Consider the following 20,891-nt stretch of genomic DNA (forward strand, 5'->3'; position numbering starts at 1 on the left):
ATTTATCTCTCGGCCTAAAGTATTTCACCACTCCAAACCATCCTCCATTCAGCTGCCATAGTGATTTTCCTAAAGTTCAAGTCTGACAATATTATTCCCTTATTAAATAAACTGTAAAGACTTTCTAAAGACTTTCTTTCTAGGATCAATTATTATTTTATCTTTATATCATCCCTTTTAAATGTTTGTTTTTAATATAAGTTTTATAATGAACAAAATTATTAGTACATGTAAATAGTTTCTAAATTATGTATACATATACAAGTATATACATGTGTATATACATATATATATTGTTGTTCATTTGGTTCAGTTGTGTCCAATGCTTTGTGACCCCATCTGGGGTTTTCCTGTTAAAGATACTAGGGTGATTTGCCATCTCCTTCTCCAGCTCATTTTACAGATGAGAAACTGAGGTAAACAGGGTTAAGTGACTTGCCCAGGATCACAGAGCTAGTAAGCATCTGAGGCCAGATTTGAAATCAGGAAGATGAGTCTTCTTGACTTTAGGCCCAGCACTCAATACACACACACACACACACACACACACACACACACACACACACTGTGTGTGTGTGTATGTATGTATGTATATATGTATACATACATACACATATACACACACTCCTTATATACATCCATATATAGATGTATATAGTGTATGTGTGTGCTCAAAATAGTTTGAACTCGTGGGGTACAGAATCAAAAAAGTTTGAAAATCACTGCTCTAAGCCCATGGGAAGTCAGGAAGACCAAATTACTGCTGGCTGTTTTCTACCCTATAAATTGTATCACTACAAATAGCAGACAAAAGAGATACTCAAAGGAGAGAAGCAGGAAAAACAGCTGAGAAAGTTATAATGACTTTGCTTAAAAATTGTGTTAACTGTTTCTGTTCTGAAATGATTTGTTCTTGCTCTTTTAGACAGCAAGTTTTGAGGAGCTTTGTAATTGAAGTCAACTTATAAAAAGAGAGATTTTCTAGGGGGTTGCTAAGAACCAGTAGAATTTAAATAGTGATATCATTCTTAGAACTGATAATTCTCAAAATGTAAAAAGTTAAGGCAAGAGAAGGAAGTCTTTATTTCTCTAAAGTTACAGGGAGTAAAGAAGCATTTAATATTTTAAGGTATTTTTATTCTAGTCTCTAATTAAAGAGGTTACCCTTCTTCTGACCAAGATAAACCTCTCTCTGTGAACCACCCCCTTCTATTTTCTCTAGCAGATTGTCCCTGCAGTTATTCTTATCTCTCTTTTTAAAATTAGTTTATTATGATTTGTCAACAATCACTTCCACAAGCTTTTGAATTTAAAATTTTTCTCCTCCTTCCTCCTCCCCTCCCTCCCCAAGACAGCAAGCAATCTGATATAGGCTATACATATACATTCCTATTAAACATATTTTCATATTGGTGATGTTGTAAAGAAGAATTAGAACTAATAGGAGGAATCATCAGAAAGAGGAAACCAAACAAAACAGAAGAAAGAAAAATAGCAAATAGTATGCTTCAAGCTGCATTCAAACTACATACAAGTTCTTTCTTTGGATAGCATTTTCCATTATGAGACTGCTGGGGATGTCTTAGATCTTTGCATTGCTGAGAAGGGCTATATCTATCAATGTCAGTCATTGTACAACGTGGCTATTACAGTGTACAACACTGTCCTGGTTCTGCTCACTAGTCCACACAAATCTTTCCAGGTTTTTCTGAAGTCAGCCTGCTCATCATTTCTTATGGAACAATAGTATTCCATTATATTCCTACACCACAACTCGTTCAACCATTCCCCAATTGATTCCCATCAATTTCCAATTCTTTGCCACCACAAAAAGAGCTGCTATAAATATTTTTGTACATGTGGGTCCTTTACCCATTTGTATGATCTCTTTGGGATACAGCCTTAGACTAAGTGCTATTGCTAGGTCAAAGGGCATGCACATTTTTATAGCCCTTTGGGCACCGTTCTAAATTGCTCTCCAAAATGGTTGGATTATTTCACAACTCTACCAACAATGCATTAGTGTTCCAATTTTCCCATATCTTCTCCAAGATTTATCATTTTCCTGTTTTTTCATGTTGGCCAATTTGATAGGTGTGATGGGCTACCTAAGAGTTGTTTTGATTTGCATTTCTCTAGTCAAGAAATGTATTTATTAAAAACAAAAAAACCTTTGAAAATCATGATTACTTCACATTAAAATTCTTCTTGTGTCTAGGCCAATGTGGTATATTATAAGTGTATGTCACTTCTATGAGTAAGAAGTTCCCTACATTTACTAGCCAATGAACAAAATAAATGAGATCTTTTTATTTTGTCCAAATAAAGGAAATATCCTTTTATTTCCCTCAAAACAACCTTTTAAAACTTCAGTGCTGCTCCTTAGTCCTAGAATAAAGGCATCACCACTACATAGTTTTATAGGCTATTCTTATTTCCTTTCAGTTTTTTCTTTAGAGACAGACAAGTCTCATTTTTTCTAATCCACATTCTCTATTTCTCTAATTATGTTAGTTGCTCTTCTCTGTACCTTTTCTAAATTTACTCTATCTTCCTTATGGAGAAATGGCAAGAACTAACCCGGTATAGACACTTAATGGTTTTGTACAAAATAATTTTATCAAAATATACCATAATCATGAAATCATAAAATATATCATAATGATTTATTGTTATTATGTTAACATGATACCTCCTGCTTGACCTAAATATTTGGAAAACAAGAAAAATACACAGAATATTAACACATCAGTGAAGCAGCTGTATGAATGTGGGCAAATCCCCATCATTTTGCCTGTAAAATGGAAATCATAATACTTGTAATACCTACCTCTTTCCGGGATGTTGATAATAACGTGCAGATCTTTCAAGTGTTTTTATTCATTCTGAATGAATAAAAACCAGTAAACTAAGTTTTCAGAAATGGATTTTTGAAAGAACCTTATAAAGGATAATGCTGGTTTGCATATTCCTTCCTTGAAGATAGGGAAAATACAATTTTTAAAAGAGATTTATAACCAGGCAAGACAACTATGAGCTTTGTTAAAACTAATTGTCCTTTCAAATTAATCATGTATTGTTTATTTTAATTTTTTTTGGTAAATGGGTATGTACTTTTTTTTAACTAAAGAGCCTTAATTAATTCTTTGATTTACAAAAAAAAATGACTTTCTACTCTGATTTGTCAATAAGTATGCAAATAACTTCAGGAAAAGTGATAAGAAAAACGATACTAAAAATGTTACCAGGTTTTTAGGCAATGATTTACTTACCTCCAAAGAGATGGAATGCTTTTCTGCAACTTGGCAGGGGCCATTTTGCTGAATTGGATTTCTGAAAGCTTTGCTTTATTTTCAAGTATTCCTTAGTAAAGAATGTTTTTGTAGCATTGTTCAGTTCTAAAATGGAAACAAAAAGGTTTCAAAGCACAAATTTAAGCAAAATACAGTGCTTATATGACTATAAAGATGAAAGTATTAGTATCTTGGTTATGGTTTCAGATTTTTTTCAGGGAGTAAAGATCATATTATAATCATTTTTGCTACTTACACAAAGATAATTCCCTAAATTTCCTAGCCTATTGAGCTCCAATTCCACTGCTGATTGAACAGCCAGAACAATAACTCTTAGAATGACTTTCCCTTAATTTATTCTGCTTCATTTCATTTATCAAGTATATGTTGAGACCACAGTGTATATGTAAAACTACACTGATTCTTTGGGGTAATACAAAAAACACAGAATGTCCTTAGACTCCTATTTAGGAGTTCATAGGCTTAGCAGGGAAGGCTAAACACAAAAGGACAAACAAGTTGAGCTCAACATGGTAGAAACTGTATACTTAAGGAGCTGAAGAGACATTAAATAAAACAGTAATTGGCTGCAGATAAGGTTACTCAGGGAAAGTTTCTTGGAAGACTTGAGTTCAGATCTTGGTCTTAAGGGACGTGGTTGACAGAAGACTGAAAGAAATTCCCTTTTGTCTTCCTCAACCCACATTAGTGGCATAAACAAAGGCATAGAGCTAGAAGTAAGACAGGTATTGTGGCCAGGATTCTGAGGAGGAATCTGTTTATACTAATTAGCTTGCATCAATTTTAGTCGCTGTGTTGCACAAAAGAAAAAGAGGTAAGGTTGAAAATGTAGGAAGGTGGTAATGGTGAGCACACAACTGATAAGGGCTTCACCTGTGAGAAGTAATCAAACTTTTAAAAAAATCTATAAAAATTAAAATATGGTTAAACTCAATTTATATTTTCCAGTGTTTTCATACTTTGTACCCTGGACTGATGCTATTGTTCACAACACTAAAAAAAAAGGGATTAGATCCCTAAGTTTCAGTTTACAAAAAAGCAACTAATTGTCTTCCTATTCTTGCCTTCATTCTTGAAGAGGACCAAAATGACATCACTACATTAGGGTCAAGGTAGAGTGTGTTCGACTGTGGTTTATTAGACCAATATGATTCAGTTTTGCTCATAGAGCACAAGCGCCTTCTTTGATGTGGGCACGCCATGCTGGATGGTCCCATGCCAGTGTCTCCCATGTCTTACAATTGATTCCAAGGTTTGTCAGAGAGACCTTGAGTGTCCTTATATCATTTCTCCTGACCTCCATGTGAACACTTGTCTTGGGTGAATTCTCAGTAAAACAGTCTTTTAGGCAAGCTTACTTTTGGCATTCAAAGGATGTGACCAGCCCATCAGAGTTATCTTCCTATTCTAATTGCTCCTTCAATGGCTCTTCTTTTCCACAAGCCCATCAGCATTTTTTGATTTCTTTCAAGGGGTCTGCAGTCAGTGCTATCTCATTTACTTCTATGGCTTCAACTAGATTTATGTGGATGACTCTCAAATTTCTGTCATCAATTCTTAACCTCCCTTCCAAACTCTTCTAACCTAGAATTCCCAATTCCTCAAATGTGTGTAACCATTTTAAGAAACAAGTGCTCCAAATTCTACCTATTTTAGCAGACAAGTCAAATACCAATTTTCATCCCCTCCCCAAATTCTCCCTTGACATCCCAGCTCCACATAACCTTTTTCTCCTCCAAACTTGCTGTATCATATTTTTTATAATGATTATTTGCAGACACTATGCGGCTTGGCTCTCCTACTATATGGTAAATTCCTTAAAGGCTAGAACCATGTAAGTTATTTTTATGTCCATTACAGTACCTTATATAATATTTTATACATAGAAAATATTTAAAGCAACTTGTTGAATGCTGACTAAATAAAATGGGAAAGAAACAAAATGCCACGCAAATGAAATGAAGCAGAATGTGATACAGTGAAAAGAATACTGGATTTGAAGTATGAGGTCCTTACTACAAATCCTAGTTCTGCTCGCTGATAACCTGTATGACTTTGGGTTACATATATGATGAGTCACATCACTTGCTAGAAGTCACTTTTTTTCCACTGATAAAATGAGAAAGTTGGATTAGATGAACTCTTAGGTCCCTTGTGGCTCTCGTAAGGTATGATCCTATGAACTTAATTTAAATGTTTAACCTGAAAAATCTCTCTAACAATCCTAATCCTAGATCCATAAACCAGTGATTGAAGTACAAACTAAGATGAACCTGGGAATGATTTGTACAGTTAATGTATTTTTTTTTTGGCAATTGGGGTTAAGTGACTTGCCCAGGGTCACACAGCTAGTAAGTGTCAAGTGTTTGGTCTGAGGCCGGATTTGAACTCAGGTCCTCCTGACTTCAGCGCCAGTACTCTATCCACTGTGCCACCTAGCTGCCCCTAGTTAATGTATTTTTATAGTTGTGCATTGTAGCAATGTCAGCTTAGGTTAAAAAGACAAGGCAAAAAACCCCCAAACAAACCCAAAAAACAAAAGGCCTGATAGAGTTATTAGTAGATACTATGACAGGAATTTGGGTAAGGGTCTACAACTTAAAAGTACTAGCAAAGATTTTATTTTAAACTTCCAGACCAAATTCTGAAATCTGAGTTCAAATGTGGCTTCAGAAACTTACTAGTTATGAGACCTGAACTTTCCTGAACTGTAAAAGCAGGATGATAATATACCTGTCATGTTAGTTTTGGGGATCAAATGAGATAATACTTGTAAAATGCTTAGTAGAGTACCTGGCACATGTTAGCACTATATCAATGTTAGCTATAGTACTACTACTACTATTACTACTACTACTACCACTACCAACACTACTACCAATAATAATAATTGTTACCAATACTAATGATGATAGTAATGATGACAATTATTATTTTCATCATTATCATTATTTGTCTTTTTTATTATTTTTTTATTTATTGGGGAGAGGGTTTCCTTCCCTTCCCTCTATTATTATTAAATAATGTTATTCTGATCCAAGTTCCTGGACTCCCTTTTATCAATCCACAGACCCTCTGTTAACCCTTGATAAAGAGACAGTACAAAATGTACTATGTCTGTATGTAATAAATGTGTGGATGTTATTGTTTGTGTAATAATCATAAATTATTTCTTAAAAAACTATAGGAGCTTTAGGGGATCCCATATTTATTCACAAACCTGAAATGAAATGGTTACACATGGATAAAGAAGTAGTCTGATTATGTTTCATGTATTAATTCCCTAATATTGCCAACATGACAAAGCCCATGGAATTTTTTCTTTTTAAGAAACAGAGACTAGAAGCCCTAGGTTCTTTCATGTCATATTCTCAAAGATACCACATTTCCATTGTAACCACATGGCTATAGTTTAGCCTGAATATACGTCTTTCAATAAATACTTAATCTGCAGTCCATGGATAAATTTCAGGGATTTCTGAACTTAGGTGGAGAAAAAAAAATCTCACCATTTCCTAACTGAAAAAAAACCCAACCCCACAACACAAAAAAGGTTAAGAATCCCTGTTCTATCTAGATGATTTCAGTGTTGGAAATACGAATTAAATTTCACAATGACTTTAGTTCAAATGCTTAAATATTGGCAGTCATGATTTAAAATCAGATTAGCATTATTAAAAACATAAAGAACTGCTATCTTGTGTGATTCTAATGATATGCTACTCTATTCTAAAAATAAAAAACTATCTTAGCATCCACCTCACAAGGCTGTTGTGAGGATTAAATGAGATAGTATTTGTAAAAAGCATTTAGCACAGTGCCTAACGCAAAGTAGGTGCTATATAAATGCTTATTCTCTTCTCCTCATCTTTAACTTTTCCCTTTGTGATGGTACAGACTTTGTTTTCCCATTTTAAATATTTTAATTATGTTTCAATAGTTTTTTCCAACCTTCTCCTCCATGAGATCAAGTAGCTACATTATTTCCTTCCATTGCAACCTTTTAAAGTCATATAAGACAGAAGAGGTTATGTTTATGAAGTAAATTCATATATAAAAAAAGACAGGCCTAAAAAGACCATGGTAACAAGGGGAGAACAAAGTAGTTGTTAACTGACATTGAGCATCTTGGTTCGTGTTGTAATTCTGACAGCAGCTTTAAATCTACAATCTCTTACATATACTTTTCCTTTTATAGTGAACTTGTTCATTATGAATAACTCTGACACTTGGATGATAGGTCTTAGTTCACCAAAACCAAGATCTATTGTACTTGAAAATTTTAGTTCACATTTTTTTCCGAGTTTACTCTGACATCTACGTCAATACTCTCATTAGAGATGAACTTTCCATGGTGACCCAGAGCACTTCCGATCACAGTGAGAAAATTCTGATCAAAGCAAGAGATAAGGTTTCCCTGGCTGTCAGCTGATTCCCACTGACATCAGCTGGTGTTTTTCAGGCAGTCAGAAGAGGAAGATAGAACTCCAAGTGATGTAACGAGATCTATTCACTTTTTTCCCTTGGACCTGCTGTCTTCTATGCTGTGAGATACATAATGTTTCATTTGCCAGAGGTGGAATTTGCAAAACCCAATCAGGCCAAGCAAGAAACTTGTATTTTTTCCATAAACATCACAAACAGGTGATTTCCTTGGAGAGACTTTGATGATGTGCTTTAAAACATCTGCGGGTCTGAACATGAACACATATTCTTGCTACTCAGCAGGAACTGTGAATCCTCTTTTATAGGTTGTACTTGGTTCCATGAGATTATGGGATAATAGATGGCATTTGCAGAAAGGATACTACAGAATGCCTACTATATAAACCTGGGAATCAGAGCTCCCATCAATAAGGATTAATGGTATAAAATGAGAAAAATGCAAAATACAGTCAACAAGCCTTTCACAGCTGAAACTGAATCTGGTGGATATCAGCTTTTAATGTGGCTTTTAGCTTTAGGACTGCCCTGGGAAATGATCTTCACATCTCAGATTTTTCTGGCCCCACTCATTTTCCTTAATGTATTGATTTTATTATATTCCCAAGGGCACTGTATCATCTAAAATGTTTCCCACTTCATTGTCTTGGCATTTGTTAAACACATAGAACCTTGGAAAGACTAGAAAATATTTTCATTTAGGGATTTAGAAAATAATGAGGCAAAATCTGCCGGATTTGTTTTCTGATAACATGTTAAAAGACAGTCTCCTTTACACGATGATGTGCTTTGTGTTTGAATCACAAACAACTTCATTCACTGATTAATGGCTATCATTTGCTAGGCACGGAAGATACTGGTTCCCATATCTTTTATTTTTGTTTCATCAATTCTAAATGATAGTTGTAATATATGGTAAATTTGTTATATTTACTCCTATAGGAATAACAACTCGAATTACCTGAGGAATAAAGCTAAAAAAAAAAGACAAATCTAATGGGATTAATTTTTTTTTGGCAATTCATTTTGTATTGTCAGGTTTTGTTGCAAAATTATGTCATATTGTCTTATCTCTGTGTACATAGTTAAGCATAAAATAGAGAGAATGCTGCTCAGCCTACCTCACAAGGATTTGGAGAGGATTTACTAACAAAAAGATGCTGCAGATGGCAGGGATATTTTCTCAGGCATGATCTATACTGCTTCTCTATAAATGGTTACTAATGTTGCATCTACTTTTACATAAAGTTAAAAAAAAGTGAAAGGGTACCTGCTGCTTTTGGAACTTTGCTATTTATTTCACATAAGAACTAGGAAAAGACTGATATTTTTCAAGCAATTTAATTTCCACAGAAATGGCACAAAAGAAACAATAAATATGCAACACTCCCTTTCCCACTACACCACTTTTATATTTAGTAGATTATCTGTGGACCTCAAATACATCTGAACTTAAATCTTGCTCAAAAATTGTCAACACTACCTCTCATAGTTAACTAGTAGAAAAAGTACAAATTCCTTGTTTGGCATTCAAGGCCAAAGGCATTTAAGGTTTGATTCCGACATACTTATTTAACCTCATCTCTCATTATTTCTCTTTACACAGTTCACATTCCAGGCAAATTGGAATACACTCCAAAGATTTCCTTCTGTGCCTCTATTACAGTTTTCCCTCTGCCTGAAACAATCTTCCTTTACCCTAGAACGGCTCTAATTATCTTCATTTCTTCCTAGCCTTCAAACCCCAATCCAATGCCACTTTCATCATGGTCTTCCCTAATCTCCCCAAGTTAGAAGCAATGTCTTCCGTCCTTTGAATTCACAAAGTAGGTTATACATTTAATGGTACATTGATGACATATTGCACATTAGTGTACATTTGTGTTTTATTTGTGTAAGTAAGAGGCAGTGTGGAGTAGTGAGTAGGATGCTGGATTAATAAATAGGAAGACCTGGGTTCAGATCCCATCTCAGGTGAGACTAGCTGTGTGACCCTGAACAAGTCATTTAACCAGTTTCCTCATCTATAAAGTGAAAGGACTGGATTTGATAGTCCTATGATTCTTTATGCCAGTGGTGTCACACTCAAATAGAAACGGATCCTTAGGGGCCATATGTTGACTTAGAAAGCCACAAATTAACTAAATTGTGTTGTATTTTATTTATTTTGTTAAATATTTCCCAATTACATTTTAATCTGCTTCTAGCTGGGTCAGGAGTTTGATGCCTCTGCTCTACCAGACTGTAAAATCCTTGAGGAAAAAAGATTGGATTTTATCCTTTGTATTTATCACAGTACCTAGAACATGGTAGTGCTTGAAATAATTTCTTACATTGTATTTGAGTCTGTATTTAGTTTTTTCTTAATGTAAAGTATGTTTCCTAAGGAGGACTTGAATTAGTAAAGATACAGCCAACAGGAAGTTTAAGTGGACTGAACCTGACACCAAGTTCCTTGTTTTAAAAATCTGCAGTATCTCTTCAAGCTGGTAAATGAAACTCTCTGAATTTAGAAATGTATAGCTATTTCTAGAGGATGAGCTCTTCAATCTCTTCATAAAGAGAATTATTTATGGGTCTATATTTTAAAAATGTTTCCTTCTGTTTTTTAAAATAATTTACATGAGTAAATTTATCCAGTCTAATTCATTCTAATATATAATCTGTGCACGATAGAATTCAATGTCGCTTTTCTGTTGGGAAGCAGGAAGAGTGTTTTGTAATTACTTTGGATTCTCAATAGACCAGGAAGAATCTGAATAGACTTTAGGGCTGGAACACTCTGAGGTAGGAACATGCCTTCTTTGACTTTAGGGCTTTTTCACACACTGATAGGTCTGTTTTGTAACCTATGCTAAGTGAATATTCTTGTTTACTTTCTAAACTCAACTGATCAGTCAATCAACATCTACTAAGCATCGGTGTGTCAGTGCTAGAGATACAAGAATAAATAAAGGAACAATTCCTACTGGCAAGGCGTTTAAATGTTCCTGGGAGATGATAATCACCTACTGAATAAATATAAATAAAAAATACAAATAAAATCCAAGTATTTAAATTACCTCAAAGTAGTGAAGGAAGGGCACTAGCAGCTGGAGGAGGAGGATCAGGAAAGGTACCTGAACTGCATGTTGAAGAGAGGAATCCTAAGAAGTGGAAATGAGGACAGAGTGCACTTTAGTATGAGGGATTGCCAGTAAAAAAAGGTGTGGAGATGAGAGATGGAGTGTTATGTGTGAGGAAGAGGCAATTTATTGTGTTACAGTCTTGGTGGGGCAGTGGAGTATGTATTTGCAGGGGTGGGGAATCAGCAACTTCCAGGTCACATGTGGCCTTCTAGGTCCTTCAGTGCGGCCTTTTGACTTGAGTCCAAGTTTTACAGAACAAATCCTTTTACTAAGGATATTTGTTCTGTTAAGTTTGAGTTCAGTCAAAGGGCCTCACCCAAAGACCTAGAGGGCCACATATGGCCTGGAGGCCCGAAAGTTCACCCCCCTGGTGTATTGTATAAAGCTGGAAAGGGAAAGTAGGGCTAGATAAATGGCTTTATCTTTGATTCTAGAGGCAGTAGGGAGTAACTGGAATTTACCAAGTAGGGGAGTGATATGGACAGATCTGTTTTTAAGGAAAATCACTTTGGTAGCTGTATGGAAGATGTATTGGAGTGAGGCAGAGTTCAAATAAGGGAGATCAATTGGGAAGATACTGAAATAATCTAGGTGAGAGAGGACATAGGCATGAACTAAGGTAGCGAGCAGAGATGAGAATTTGAATGACAAAGATATTATGTAGGTGGAACAGGTAAGATATGGCAACTGACTGGATATGAGGAGTTAAGGAGAGTTAGGAATCAAAGATTTTGCTGATGTTATGAACCTGAGAGAGTATAATGATGGTTCCTACAACATAAATATGAAAGTCTGGAAGAGGGGTAGGTTTTGAAGGGAAAGAAAATGTGTTGTTTTGGACATGTTGAGTGTGAAATGCTCTGGAATATGCAATCCGAAATGGCCAAAAGGCAACGGGTGATGTGGACTGAGGCTCAGCGGAGAAACTAGTTCTGGATCTATAGTCTGAGTCATTTGCATATAAATGACATGCTCAGGAGCTGTCAGGGTAGAAAGTATAGACAGAAAAGAAGGTTCAGAGCAGAGCCTTACGGAATGCCCACAATTAGGAGGCATCATACAGGTGAACCGCAAAGGAGACTGAGGAGTGCTTAGACAGGGAGAAGAACAAGGAGAGACCATTTTCACCAAAATTCAGAGTAAATGTATGAAAGAGAATATTGGCAACAGTGTCAAATGCAGCAGAGTAGTCAAGAAGTCTGAGAAAAGACTATTAAATTTGGCAACTAAGAGCTCCTTGGAAATGTTGGAAAAAACCGTTTCAGTCACATGGTGAGGTCAGAGGTCACATTGCAAAGGGCTGAGGAGAGCCTGGAAGGAGAGGAAATGGAGGCCCTAAGAGTAGGCAGCAGGCAGCTTTTTCAAGAAGGCGGCTGGGGTGGGGGGGACGGGGGACAGAGGACAGGCGTGGGGGAAGGAGGGGATAGGATCTAGTGAAGGATTTTTATTTTTCAGGATAGAGGATGGAGACTCGGGCAAGTCTGAAGACAGGGGAGAAAGGCGAGGGGAAGGGGAGAGAGAAGTGACAAAGAGCTACACACACACACACACACACAAAGAGACAGATAGAGAGAGAACTAAGGATTCAGTTGGCTGCAGAGGTTGGAAAGGGTTGTGATCAAGGGCACATGTTGAGAGTAGAGTTGGGAGAGACTTTCAAAATCATTGATTATATGCCCTTAAATAAACAGAAGAGAAAACAGAGGCCTAGGAGGTTAAGTGGCTTTTACAAAACCAAAGAATCAGTAAGGGGCAGAGTCAGGTCATTTGGTTCTAAATCTGGATTATCTGCTTTTATCCTGCTTAGGATTCTCTACATTATTCAGTGTTTTATTGGATGAGACTATCTACCAAATTTTACTGTTAGACTAATGATAAGGTCTAAACTTTTGTTAAATTAGGACTTATTTAATGTCCTGCTTAATTTTAATCTGCTTGCTCTGAATCTCTTATACAATCAACATTAAGTATATATTTTGAAAAGAAGGAAGGAAAGCATTTAAAGGCCTATTATGTACCAGGCATTGTGTTAAGCACTTTACAAATACCATCTCATTTGATCCTCACAACCACCCTGGGAAGTAGGTGCTATTATTATCCTCATTTTACAGATGAGGAAACCAAGAGAGACAGAGGTTAAATAACTTGTTCAGTGCCATAAGAAATGATGAGCAGGTTGATTTTAGAAAAACATGGAAAGACTTGCATGAAATAATGAAGAGTGAAATGAACAGAACCAAGAGAATATTTTATACAGTAACAGCAATATTGTTTGAAGAATAACTGTGAATGACTAAGCTATTCTGAGTATTATAAATATTCAAATCAAGGAAGGAAGATGCTATCCACCTCCAGAGAAAGAACTGATAAATAGAAGCATGCATAGTATGGTTTTAAATAAAATGCAGGGTGAGGAGGGAGGGAGACAGTTCAGAACTCAAAATGTAACAAAAAAAATTAAATTAAGAAAAAAAAACTTGCCAAGGATCACACAGGTAGTGTGGTGAGGCTAGATTTGAACTCAGGTCTTCCTGACTCTGGGCCCAGCTCTATATCCACACTGCCATCCAGCTGCCTAGCATGATATAGCTGAAAGAGCTGTGGGCTTTAAGTCAGGAAGACTTGGGTTCAAATCCTACTTCTGGTAGCTGTATAAGCTTCATCAAGTCCTTAGTTTCTACCTAGTCATAGGTGATAGATGCCTTGAGATCTACCTTGTTGGAGGAAGTTCTCAAACTGATGAAAATGCAGTCCCTTCATGTATTCATGACATTCTTAACCAGAAAACTGATTTCATAAAATCTACTCATTTTGGTTGCCATGATTTATCAGAGCTGTTTGCTAGACATAACTTAGATACATCATAGAGATGATAAAGTGTAATGGGAGTTCCACTCAGTTTTGGGACACTTACCTTGGATGAGTGCTGTCATGCCAGGTGACAGCCTAGTACACATAGCTAGCCCAAAGCCCCGGTTCTGCTTCTCCCACCATCTTTCTCCCATGTCTCCCTAATGTAGCACTTTCTTTTTTTTTTAAAATTAACTAATTTGGTTTTAGTTTTCAACATTTGCTTCCATAAGCTTTTGAGTTTTAAATTTTCTCCGCCTCCTTTCCCTCCCCCCTCCCCAAGACAGCATGCAATCTGATATAGGCTCTACATATACATTCCTATTAAATATATTTTCACATTAGTGATATAATGAGTAAGAATTAGAACTAATAGGAGGAACCACCAGAAAGAAGAAACAAAATAAAACAGAAGAAAAAAAAAGAGCAAACAGTATGTTTCAATCTGCATTCCGACTCCATAGTTCTTTCTTTGGATGTGGATAGCATTTTCCATCATGAGGCTTTTGGAGATGTCTTAGATCCTTGTATTGCTGGAAAGAATTAAGTTTATCAATATTAGTCATTGCACAACGTGGCTGTTATTGTGTACAATGTTCTCTTGGTTCTGCTCATTTCACTCAGCATCAGATCATACAAGTCTTTCCAGGTTTTTCTGAAGTCAGCCTGCTCATCATTTCTTATAGCACAACAGTATTCCATTACATTCATATACCACAACTTGTTCAGCCATTCCCCAATTGATGGGCATCCTCTTAATTTCCAATTCTTTGCTACCACAAAAGGAACTGCTATAAATATTTTTGTACATGTGGGTCCTTTTCCCATTTGTATGATCTCTTTGGGATATAAAGGGTATGCACATTTTTATAGCCCTTTGGGCATAGTTCCAAATTGTTCTCCAAAATGATTGGATCATTTCACAACTCCACAAACAATGCATTAGTGTTCCAATTTTCCCACATTTTCTCCAATATTTATCATTTTCTTGTTTTGTCATCTTGGCCAATCTGATAGGCGTGATGCGGTACCTAAGAGTTGTTTTGATTTGCATTTCTCTAATCAATAGTGATTTAGAGCATTTTTTCATATGACTATAGCTCCATTTTGCATTTTATAATGTTCTTTATCTCTTGTTTGGTCATAGATTCTTCTGTTCTCCATAAATCTGACAGGTAAACTATTCCTTGCTCTCCCAGTTTGCTTATAGTATCAGCCTTTATATCTAAATCGTGTACCCATTTTGACTTTATTTTGACATATGGTGTAAGATTTTGGTCTGTGACTAGTTTCTGCCATACTCTCTCCTAGTTTTCCCAGCAGTTTTTGTCAAATAGTGAGTTCTTATCCCAGAAGCTGGGGTCTTTGGGTTTATCAAATAGTAGGTTAACTACAGTCACTGACTACTGTGTTTTGTGTACTAACCTACTCCACTGATCCACCACTCTATTACCAAGTAGTTTTGATGATTGTGCAGCACCTTCTAAACACGATTCAGCAGAGCACATGTCTGGGAACAGCTAAACCATTTAATGTTGATATTCTTGCAGTGCAGTTATATTGAGCTGATTGGTGAGAACCCATTATATCTCCCTGAGTCCAAATTCCTAACCATGCTTCACCACTGCCATCATCTGTTTCCTATTCCTTTCTGCTGCTGTTTCATGCCTTTGGAGAGGATGCTTCCCCTCCCCATTTCTACCTCTTGCTCTGGGAAAAGTAATCAAATCAACAATTTTCATTGTTTCTAGAAAGGAAAGGGGCGCTATATATACTTCAGTGTTTGTCATTAAATTTAAGTAAAAAGAATTAGATTTTGGTTTTTAAAAAGATCATATTCTCTAGAAAAATGAGCAAGTAGCCTGTATAATAATAAAGCAACTCAGAATAAGGGAAACTTTCTTTATCTTAAAAATAAGAAATACTTAAAAAAAACTAAACAACTCATTTGATAATAAATGCAAGCCTTTTTGTAACATGTGAACTTGAGTTTGTAAATGAGAAATGGATAGTTTAAAATTTTATATGGTACTTACGTAAAACTCTATAAACACTGTGTACTATTTCCAAGAATTTTTCTTCTCTCACAATTTATAAAATATTTTTAAATTTATAAGTGGGTGCATGTCCACGTATGCCAGAATACTCTTCTAGGGATTAAACAAAAGAGGGAAGTTACCTGTCTGGAAAAAGACTCTAGAAATGATTGTCCGGCACAATGGACAGGGTGTGCTCGTCGGGTTGTCTTTGGCCAGGGTCCGGAGGCAAGGTTCACAGAAGATGTGGTGGCAAGGGTAGCACATATATGGGTTGAAATAAACATCCAGACACACAGCACAGATGTAACTTTCCTTTTCTTCTGTACATTCATTATCATCATCTGTACTCACATCATTATTCAAAGTCTATGAAAAAAAAAGAGAGAGGCCAAGTTCTTCAAATCAGCATAAAAGAGGTTTAGAATCACTACAGAAAGGGGAGGTTTCCTGTTATATCAATGAACAGCCTTTGTGATTAATGTAGATCTGCAGTTTTTCTAGAAAATATCAGGAATGGTAGAGATATTTTTACAGAAAATGGTGAAAAATAAAATAGTACATGGAACTCAGATACCTAAATAAGAAAAAACATCTGGGCAGGATGAAAATTTGCAGGAACACAACTGCAGCCAAAAATATGCATGCTCATATGAACACATATGTTTCTATCCAAACTACTGACATTTTGTTCAACAAATCTTAGACATCATGAGTTTAACATTAAAACTTTATTTTAATAAAGCTGGAGCCTATTCAGATTAGTTGACTGTCACAAGAGTGTGTTGACACAGCACTTTGTTTTGCATCTCTATGACACTTAAAATGAACTAGTGTGTGGAATAGTCACATATCGTATTTGTCTCTTACCTATCTTCTACACTCTAACCTCTAGGAAGGTTAAGATATTGTGCTTTATTTAAACTTTGAGTCTCTCTCAGTGACTAACTTCAGTTGCTTAATACTTTTAAAATATGAATTAAATCAAAAGTTTGGCCACCCAAATAAGATCACACCTCCTGTCCTATAAAGCACTTCTACTTTATAGTTGCATGTCCAGAAAGGGACCGAGAGCATATGAGACAGTGGCAGCAAACACTGCATGTTTTTTTCGTCTGGAAGCTATGCTGCTGGTATCTCATCAGATGTGAGAAGCTATGATCTTTTTGAGCCTTTTCCCCAGGTTCAGCAGCTTATCACGTTGACAATGTTTCAGCAATGACAGGCATTTTTGCCTTCCCAGGTAAAATACAAAATTCAGGTCATTTGAAGACTCTTCTTTCCCTCCAGACCCATATGTTGGAGACAAACAGAGATGAATGAAGAATAATCCAAAATTTTAGTATGTTCTGGTCATAATAATTGTGTATGTAGTTATTTGAAATGCAAGGGAGGAAAACAGTACAACTGTAATGAGCTTCAGGACAGAGACAAAAAAATCAGTATGCTCTTACAGGTCTTGAGTCAAATTTTAATCATTTAGCTCCTGATTATTCAGTTTGTGATTTATCTAAGTGCTTTTTTCCTTCTCTTTGTTTTTCTTTGGTTATCTATTTATTGCTTTCCCTCCCCTCCCCCCTTTATCAATAGCACTCTTTATCAGGGATATCAATGTTAAGGAGCAAAAAGAAAAACACAAATTGTACCATTTATCAAATCACTCTGGCTAAGAAGTAGGATTTTTTGTATGTGCCAATTATAATCCAGGATATCCAAATCCAAATTACCCAGGATATCTGTTAGCCCTAACAATCAATAGCTCATTGTACTTTTCAGAGAACATTAATGGGTATATTTGGAACCTTGGTGGAAGTTCATTTGTTGAAATTAGAGGTTTAAAAGGAGTTTCAAAAAGTCATTTTTTTCACATAGTTCTGTACCTAGGCAAAAATGCAATTTAAAACATCTACAAAGGACAACTTTCTATTCAAGACAAATCTAAAATATTTGGATCTCTAAAATGTTCACAAGGCATCGGGATCTGTATACGGCTGGTCAACATAAAGATGTAAATGAATCAGATCTCTCAAAGTTTCTTGGCCATAAAAAGCCATTTTAGCCAAAAATTTATGAGTGTGGCAGAATGGAAGCTAGATTAGTCAGCAGTCTAAGGCACAAACTATGGACAATATACATTTCAAGACACATAGAAAAATGGAAATCTAAATCTTTCTAGTCCAGGGAAATAAATGCCAGAGGAAAAAAAAATCAGCCCTGTACACATCTGGTAACTTAGCCTGCCTAAACTGGGAATATTTAATAAAGATTATCACAATTAATAATGAAGTTCAGGTAAATTAGCTAGCCTAAACCATGACTGTTTAGTAAAAATCATTTTTTACTAGTAATGATAAAGACGATAGGATACTATATTGGGAGGTAAGATCCTTGGCTTTTTCCTTGACTTTCAGAATAAACAAGTTTGCAAACCCAAGCGAGTCTTTTAATGGAGGCGCAGCTTCAGTCTTCCTTTGTGATTATGTGGGAGTGTGAGCGCATGCACGTGTGTGTGTGTGTGTGTGTGTGTGTGTGTGTGTATGCACGCTCAGCATAAAGAAATAATCAGAGGCCAGTTTCTGCTTGTTTAACAATTTCATTAGTGGAAAATTCAAGTGTAGCACATGTATTTCTGCCTATATATTTCCTATTTGCTAAGAAATTAAGTTACCATACATATTTATATCTATCTATATTTCTTCCTTATTTGTTCAACAAGCATTTACTAATCATCTACTATTGGCCAGGCACTGTGCAAAGCACTGGGGATACAAAGTCAAAAAATGACAGTCTCTACCTTCTAGGAGCTTATATTCTATTGGAGGGAAACAATACATACATAGATAGGTAAAAACGAAATCCAAGTTATCAAGGACTGTATGAAAAATGCCCAAAGTCAACAAAAAGAGAAATGTAAAATAAAATAACTCTGAGATCCAACTCACACTTGTCAGATTGAGAAAGATGACAAAAATGGAAAATGGCAATTATTGGAGGCCAGGCAGAGTAATGAACATTCTGTTGGTGAAGTTGTTAAGTAGTCCAGATGTTCTAGAAAGCACTTTAGAACTATACATCCAAATTCACTAAACTATGGACCCAACAATACCATGTTCCCCACAACTTAGAGTCTTAGAGAGTTGTCTAGACTATTGAGAGTGACTTGCCCAGGGTCACCCAGCCAGTAACCTGGGACTTCCTGAATCTGTCTTCCTGACTTCAAGGTCACTTTCTCTCCACTACACCATAATGCTATTCATGTTATCATGGAAGGTACTGACTTACACTGGGAGACCAATGAAATCACAGGTCCAAACCCTAACTTTAACAAGGTTTTTAAACTATCACTATGATGAAAGAGAGGGACCACCCAGGGGAGCTTGGGCAGGACTATGGCTAGGACTACAAAGTAATTAACTAGCAAATATTTCTTGTTACATTTGATTTTTACGTTTGAACTGTTTCAATCCTTAGAATAGTTACTGACTGCCGACTCTATGTAGGGTACTGGGTTAGATGATGTGAAGGCTATAAAGCTGAGCAGGACACAATCGTATCCTCAAAGAACTTAGAAAGAACAATGTAATAGAAATATAACATGTGCAAAAGGAACAAGTATAACACAAGGCCGGACCCTGCATGTTTTGCAAGGGTGATAAAAACTGTCAATATAGAAATTCAGAGGACAGATTTCTTTTGGCTAGAGTAGTCCAAAGAAAGCAGTAATATTCAATTTGGGAAAAACGTAAATAGGCAAATGACAGGAGGTGAGGGCGTTGAAGGTAGAAAGAGAAGCACAATCAAAGGATTACGGCATCTTGCTGTGGGAGGGCATCAGAGAGCATTATCAATTTTTTATTTTATCCTACGTGTGAAAAGATTCAGGTTCAAAGAGGGGAAGTAATGGACATGCTCAAGGTCACACAAGGTTGTGAGAGTCCAGGATTTGAACCCAATTTTTTTACTTCAAATTCAGTGCTTTTTTCACTACAGGACGCTCTCTTTTGGATGATTAGCAAGTACACCACTCCTTTGCAATGAGTAAACAGACTCTGTGAGAAGTAAAGGCCAGATAAAGAGATCAAAATTAATTGTGTGGGGGCAGGAAAGGGCAAGAAATGTTCAATCAACAGCAAAGACTGTCTCTTGTCTGGACTATAGGGTATGCTTGGAATATGGCTGGAAATTATCTTGGAAAAGTCAGTCAGGTCAGACTGGGGAGTCCTTGAATAATATAAAACATTAAATTGTATTCAGAGGAAATATTTAGAAAACAACATTACCAAATTAAGGTAAACTATACAATTTTCTAGAAATACCAACCTAACCAACATGAATAACAAAGGCTTCAGCATAAGAGCCCAGGAAGTGAAATCAACCTCAGAGCTTACATTTCACAAAAGACAAATTCTTCTAGATGTCAAATCTGTATAAAATGAGACTACAGAAGGCAATAAAAGATTAACAGAAAAAAAATCAAGGCAAATATTTCTTGAAAATCCTTGTTTTACCATTTAGGGGGTAAAGATATTCTATCTTTTCATTATGATTCTGATGGCCTTGAACCATTTAAACATTTAAGAATTCATCTGACTAGAGATGATAGATTAATCATAAACATTTATTAAGTGCCCCATATATATGCTAGGCATTATGTGAAGTGTTGGGGATATAAAAAGAGGCAAAAGACAGTTCTTGCCTTCTAATGGGGAGACAACATGCAAACACACACACACACACACACACACACACACACACATGCATGCACAGAGTTATATATGAGGAGTTAGGGAAGTCTTCCTGTAGAAGGCAAGATTTTAGTTGGGACTTAAAGGAAGCTAGGCAAGTCAGTAGTTAGAGTGGAGGAGGGAGAACACTCTCCCTTCCCTTTTCCCAAAGCACTCCTCATTTTTTTTACATCATTTAAACATAATCAACTCATCCCCATGCCTTCTATGTACAATCCTTCTAACTTCCCTAATAATGATAAAGTTCTTAAAATTTATTTGTATCATTTTTCCATACAGAAAAGTAAACAATTTAACCTGAGTTTCTAATGATTTCTCTTTCATATTTACTTTTTTAATGCTTCTCTTGAGTCTTGTATTTAAAGTCCAATTTTC

At 36.0% G+C, this 20,891-nt stretch overlaps 1 protein-coding gene across 4 annotated transcripts in view; it reads right to left on the reverse strand.

Annotated features, from left to right (window-relative positions):
• The window catches only part of RNF180 (ring finger protein 180), a 221,042-nt gene that overhangs the window by 39,742 nt on the left and 160,409 nt on the right, over positions 1 to 20,891 (reverse strand). For all 4 annotated transcript variants that reach the window (XM_021007243.2, XM_021007244.1, XM_021007246.1 and 1 more), the window contains 2 exons: positions 15,915 to 16,140; positions 3,273 to 3,398 (listed from right to left, as the gene is read on the reverse strand). In XM_021007243.2, coding sequence (XP_020862902.1) covers positions 3,273 to 3,398; positions 15,915 to 16,140 — 352 coding nt within the window. The remainder of the gene's footprint in view (positions 1 to 3,272; positions 3,399 to 15,914; positions 16,141 to 20,891) is intronic.

This window comes from Phascolarctos cinereus, unplaced genomic scaffold (genome assembly GCF_003287225.1).
Source record: "Phascolarctos cinereus isolate Bilbo 61053 unplaced genomic scaffold, phaCin_HiC Scaffold_4;HRSCAF=312, whole genome shotgun sequence".
Taxonomy (NCBI): domain Eukaryota; kingdom Metazoa; phylum Chordata; class Mammalia; order Diprotodontia; family Phascolarctidae; genus Phascolarctos; species Phascolarctos cinereus.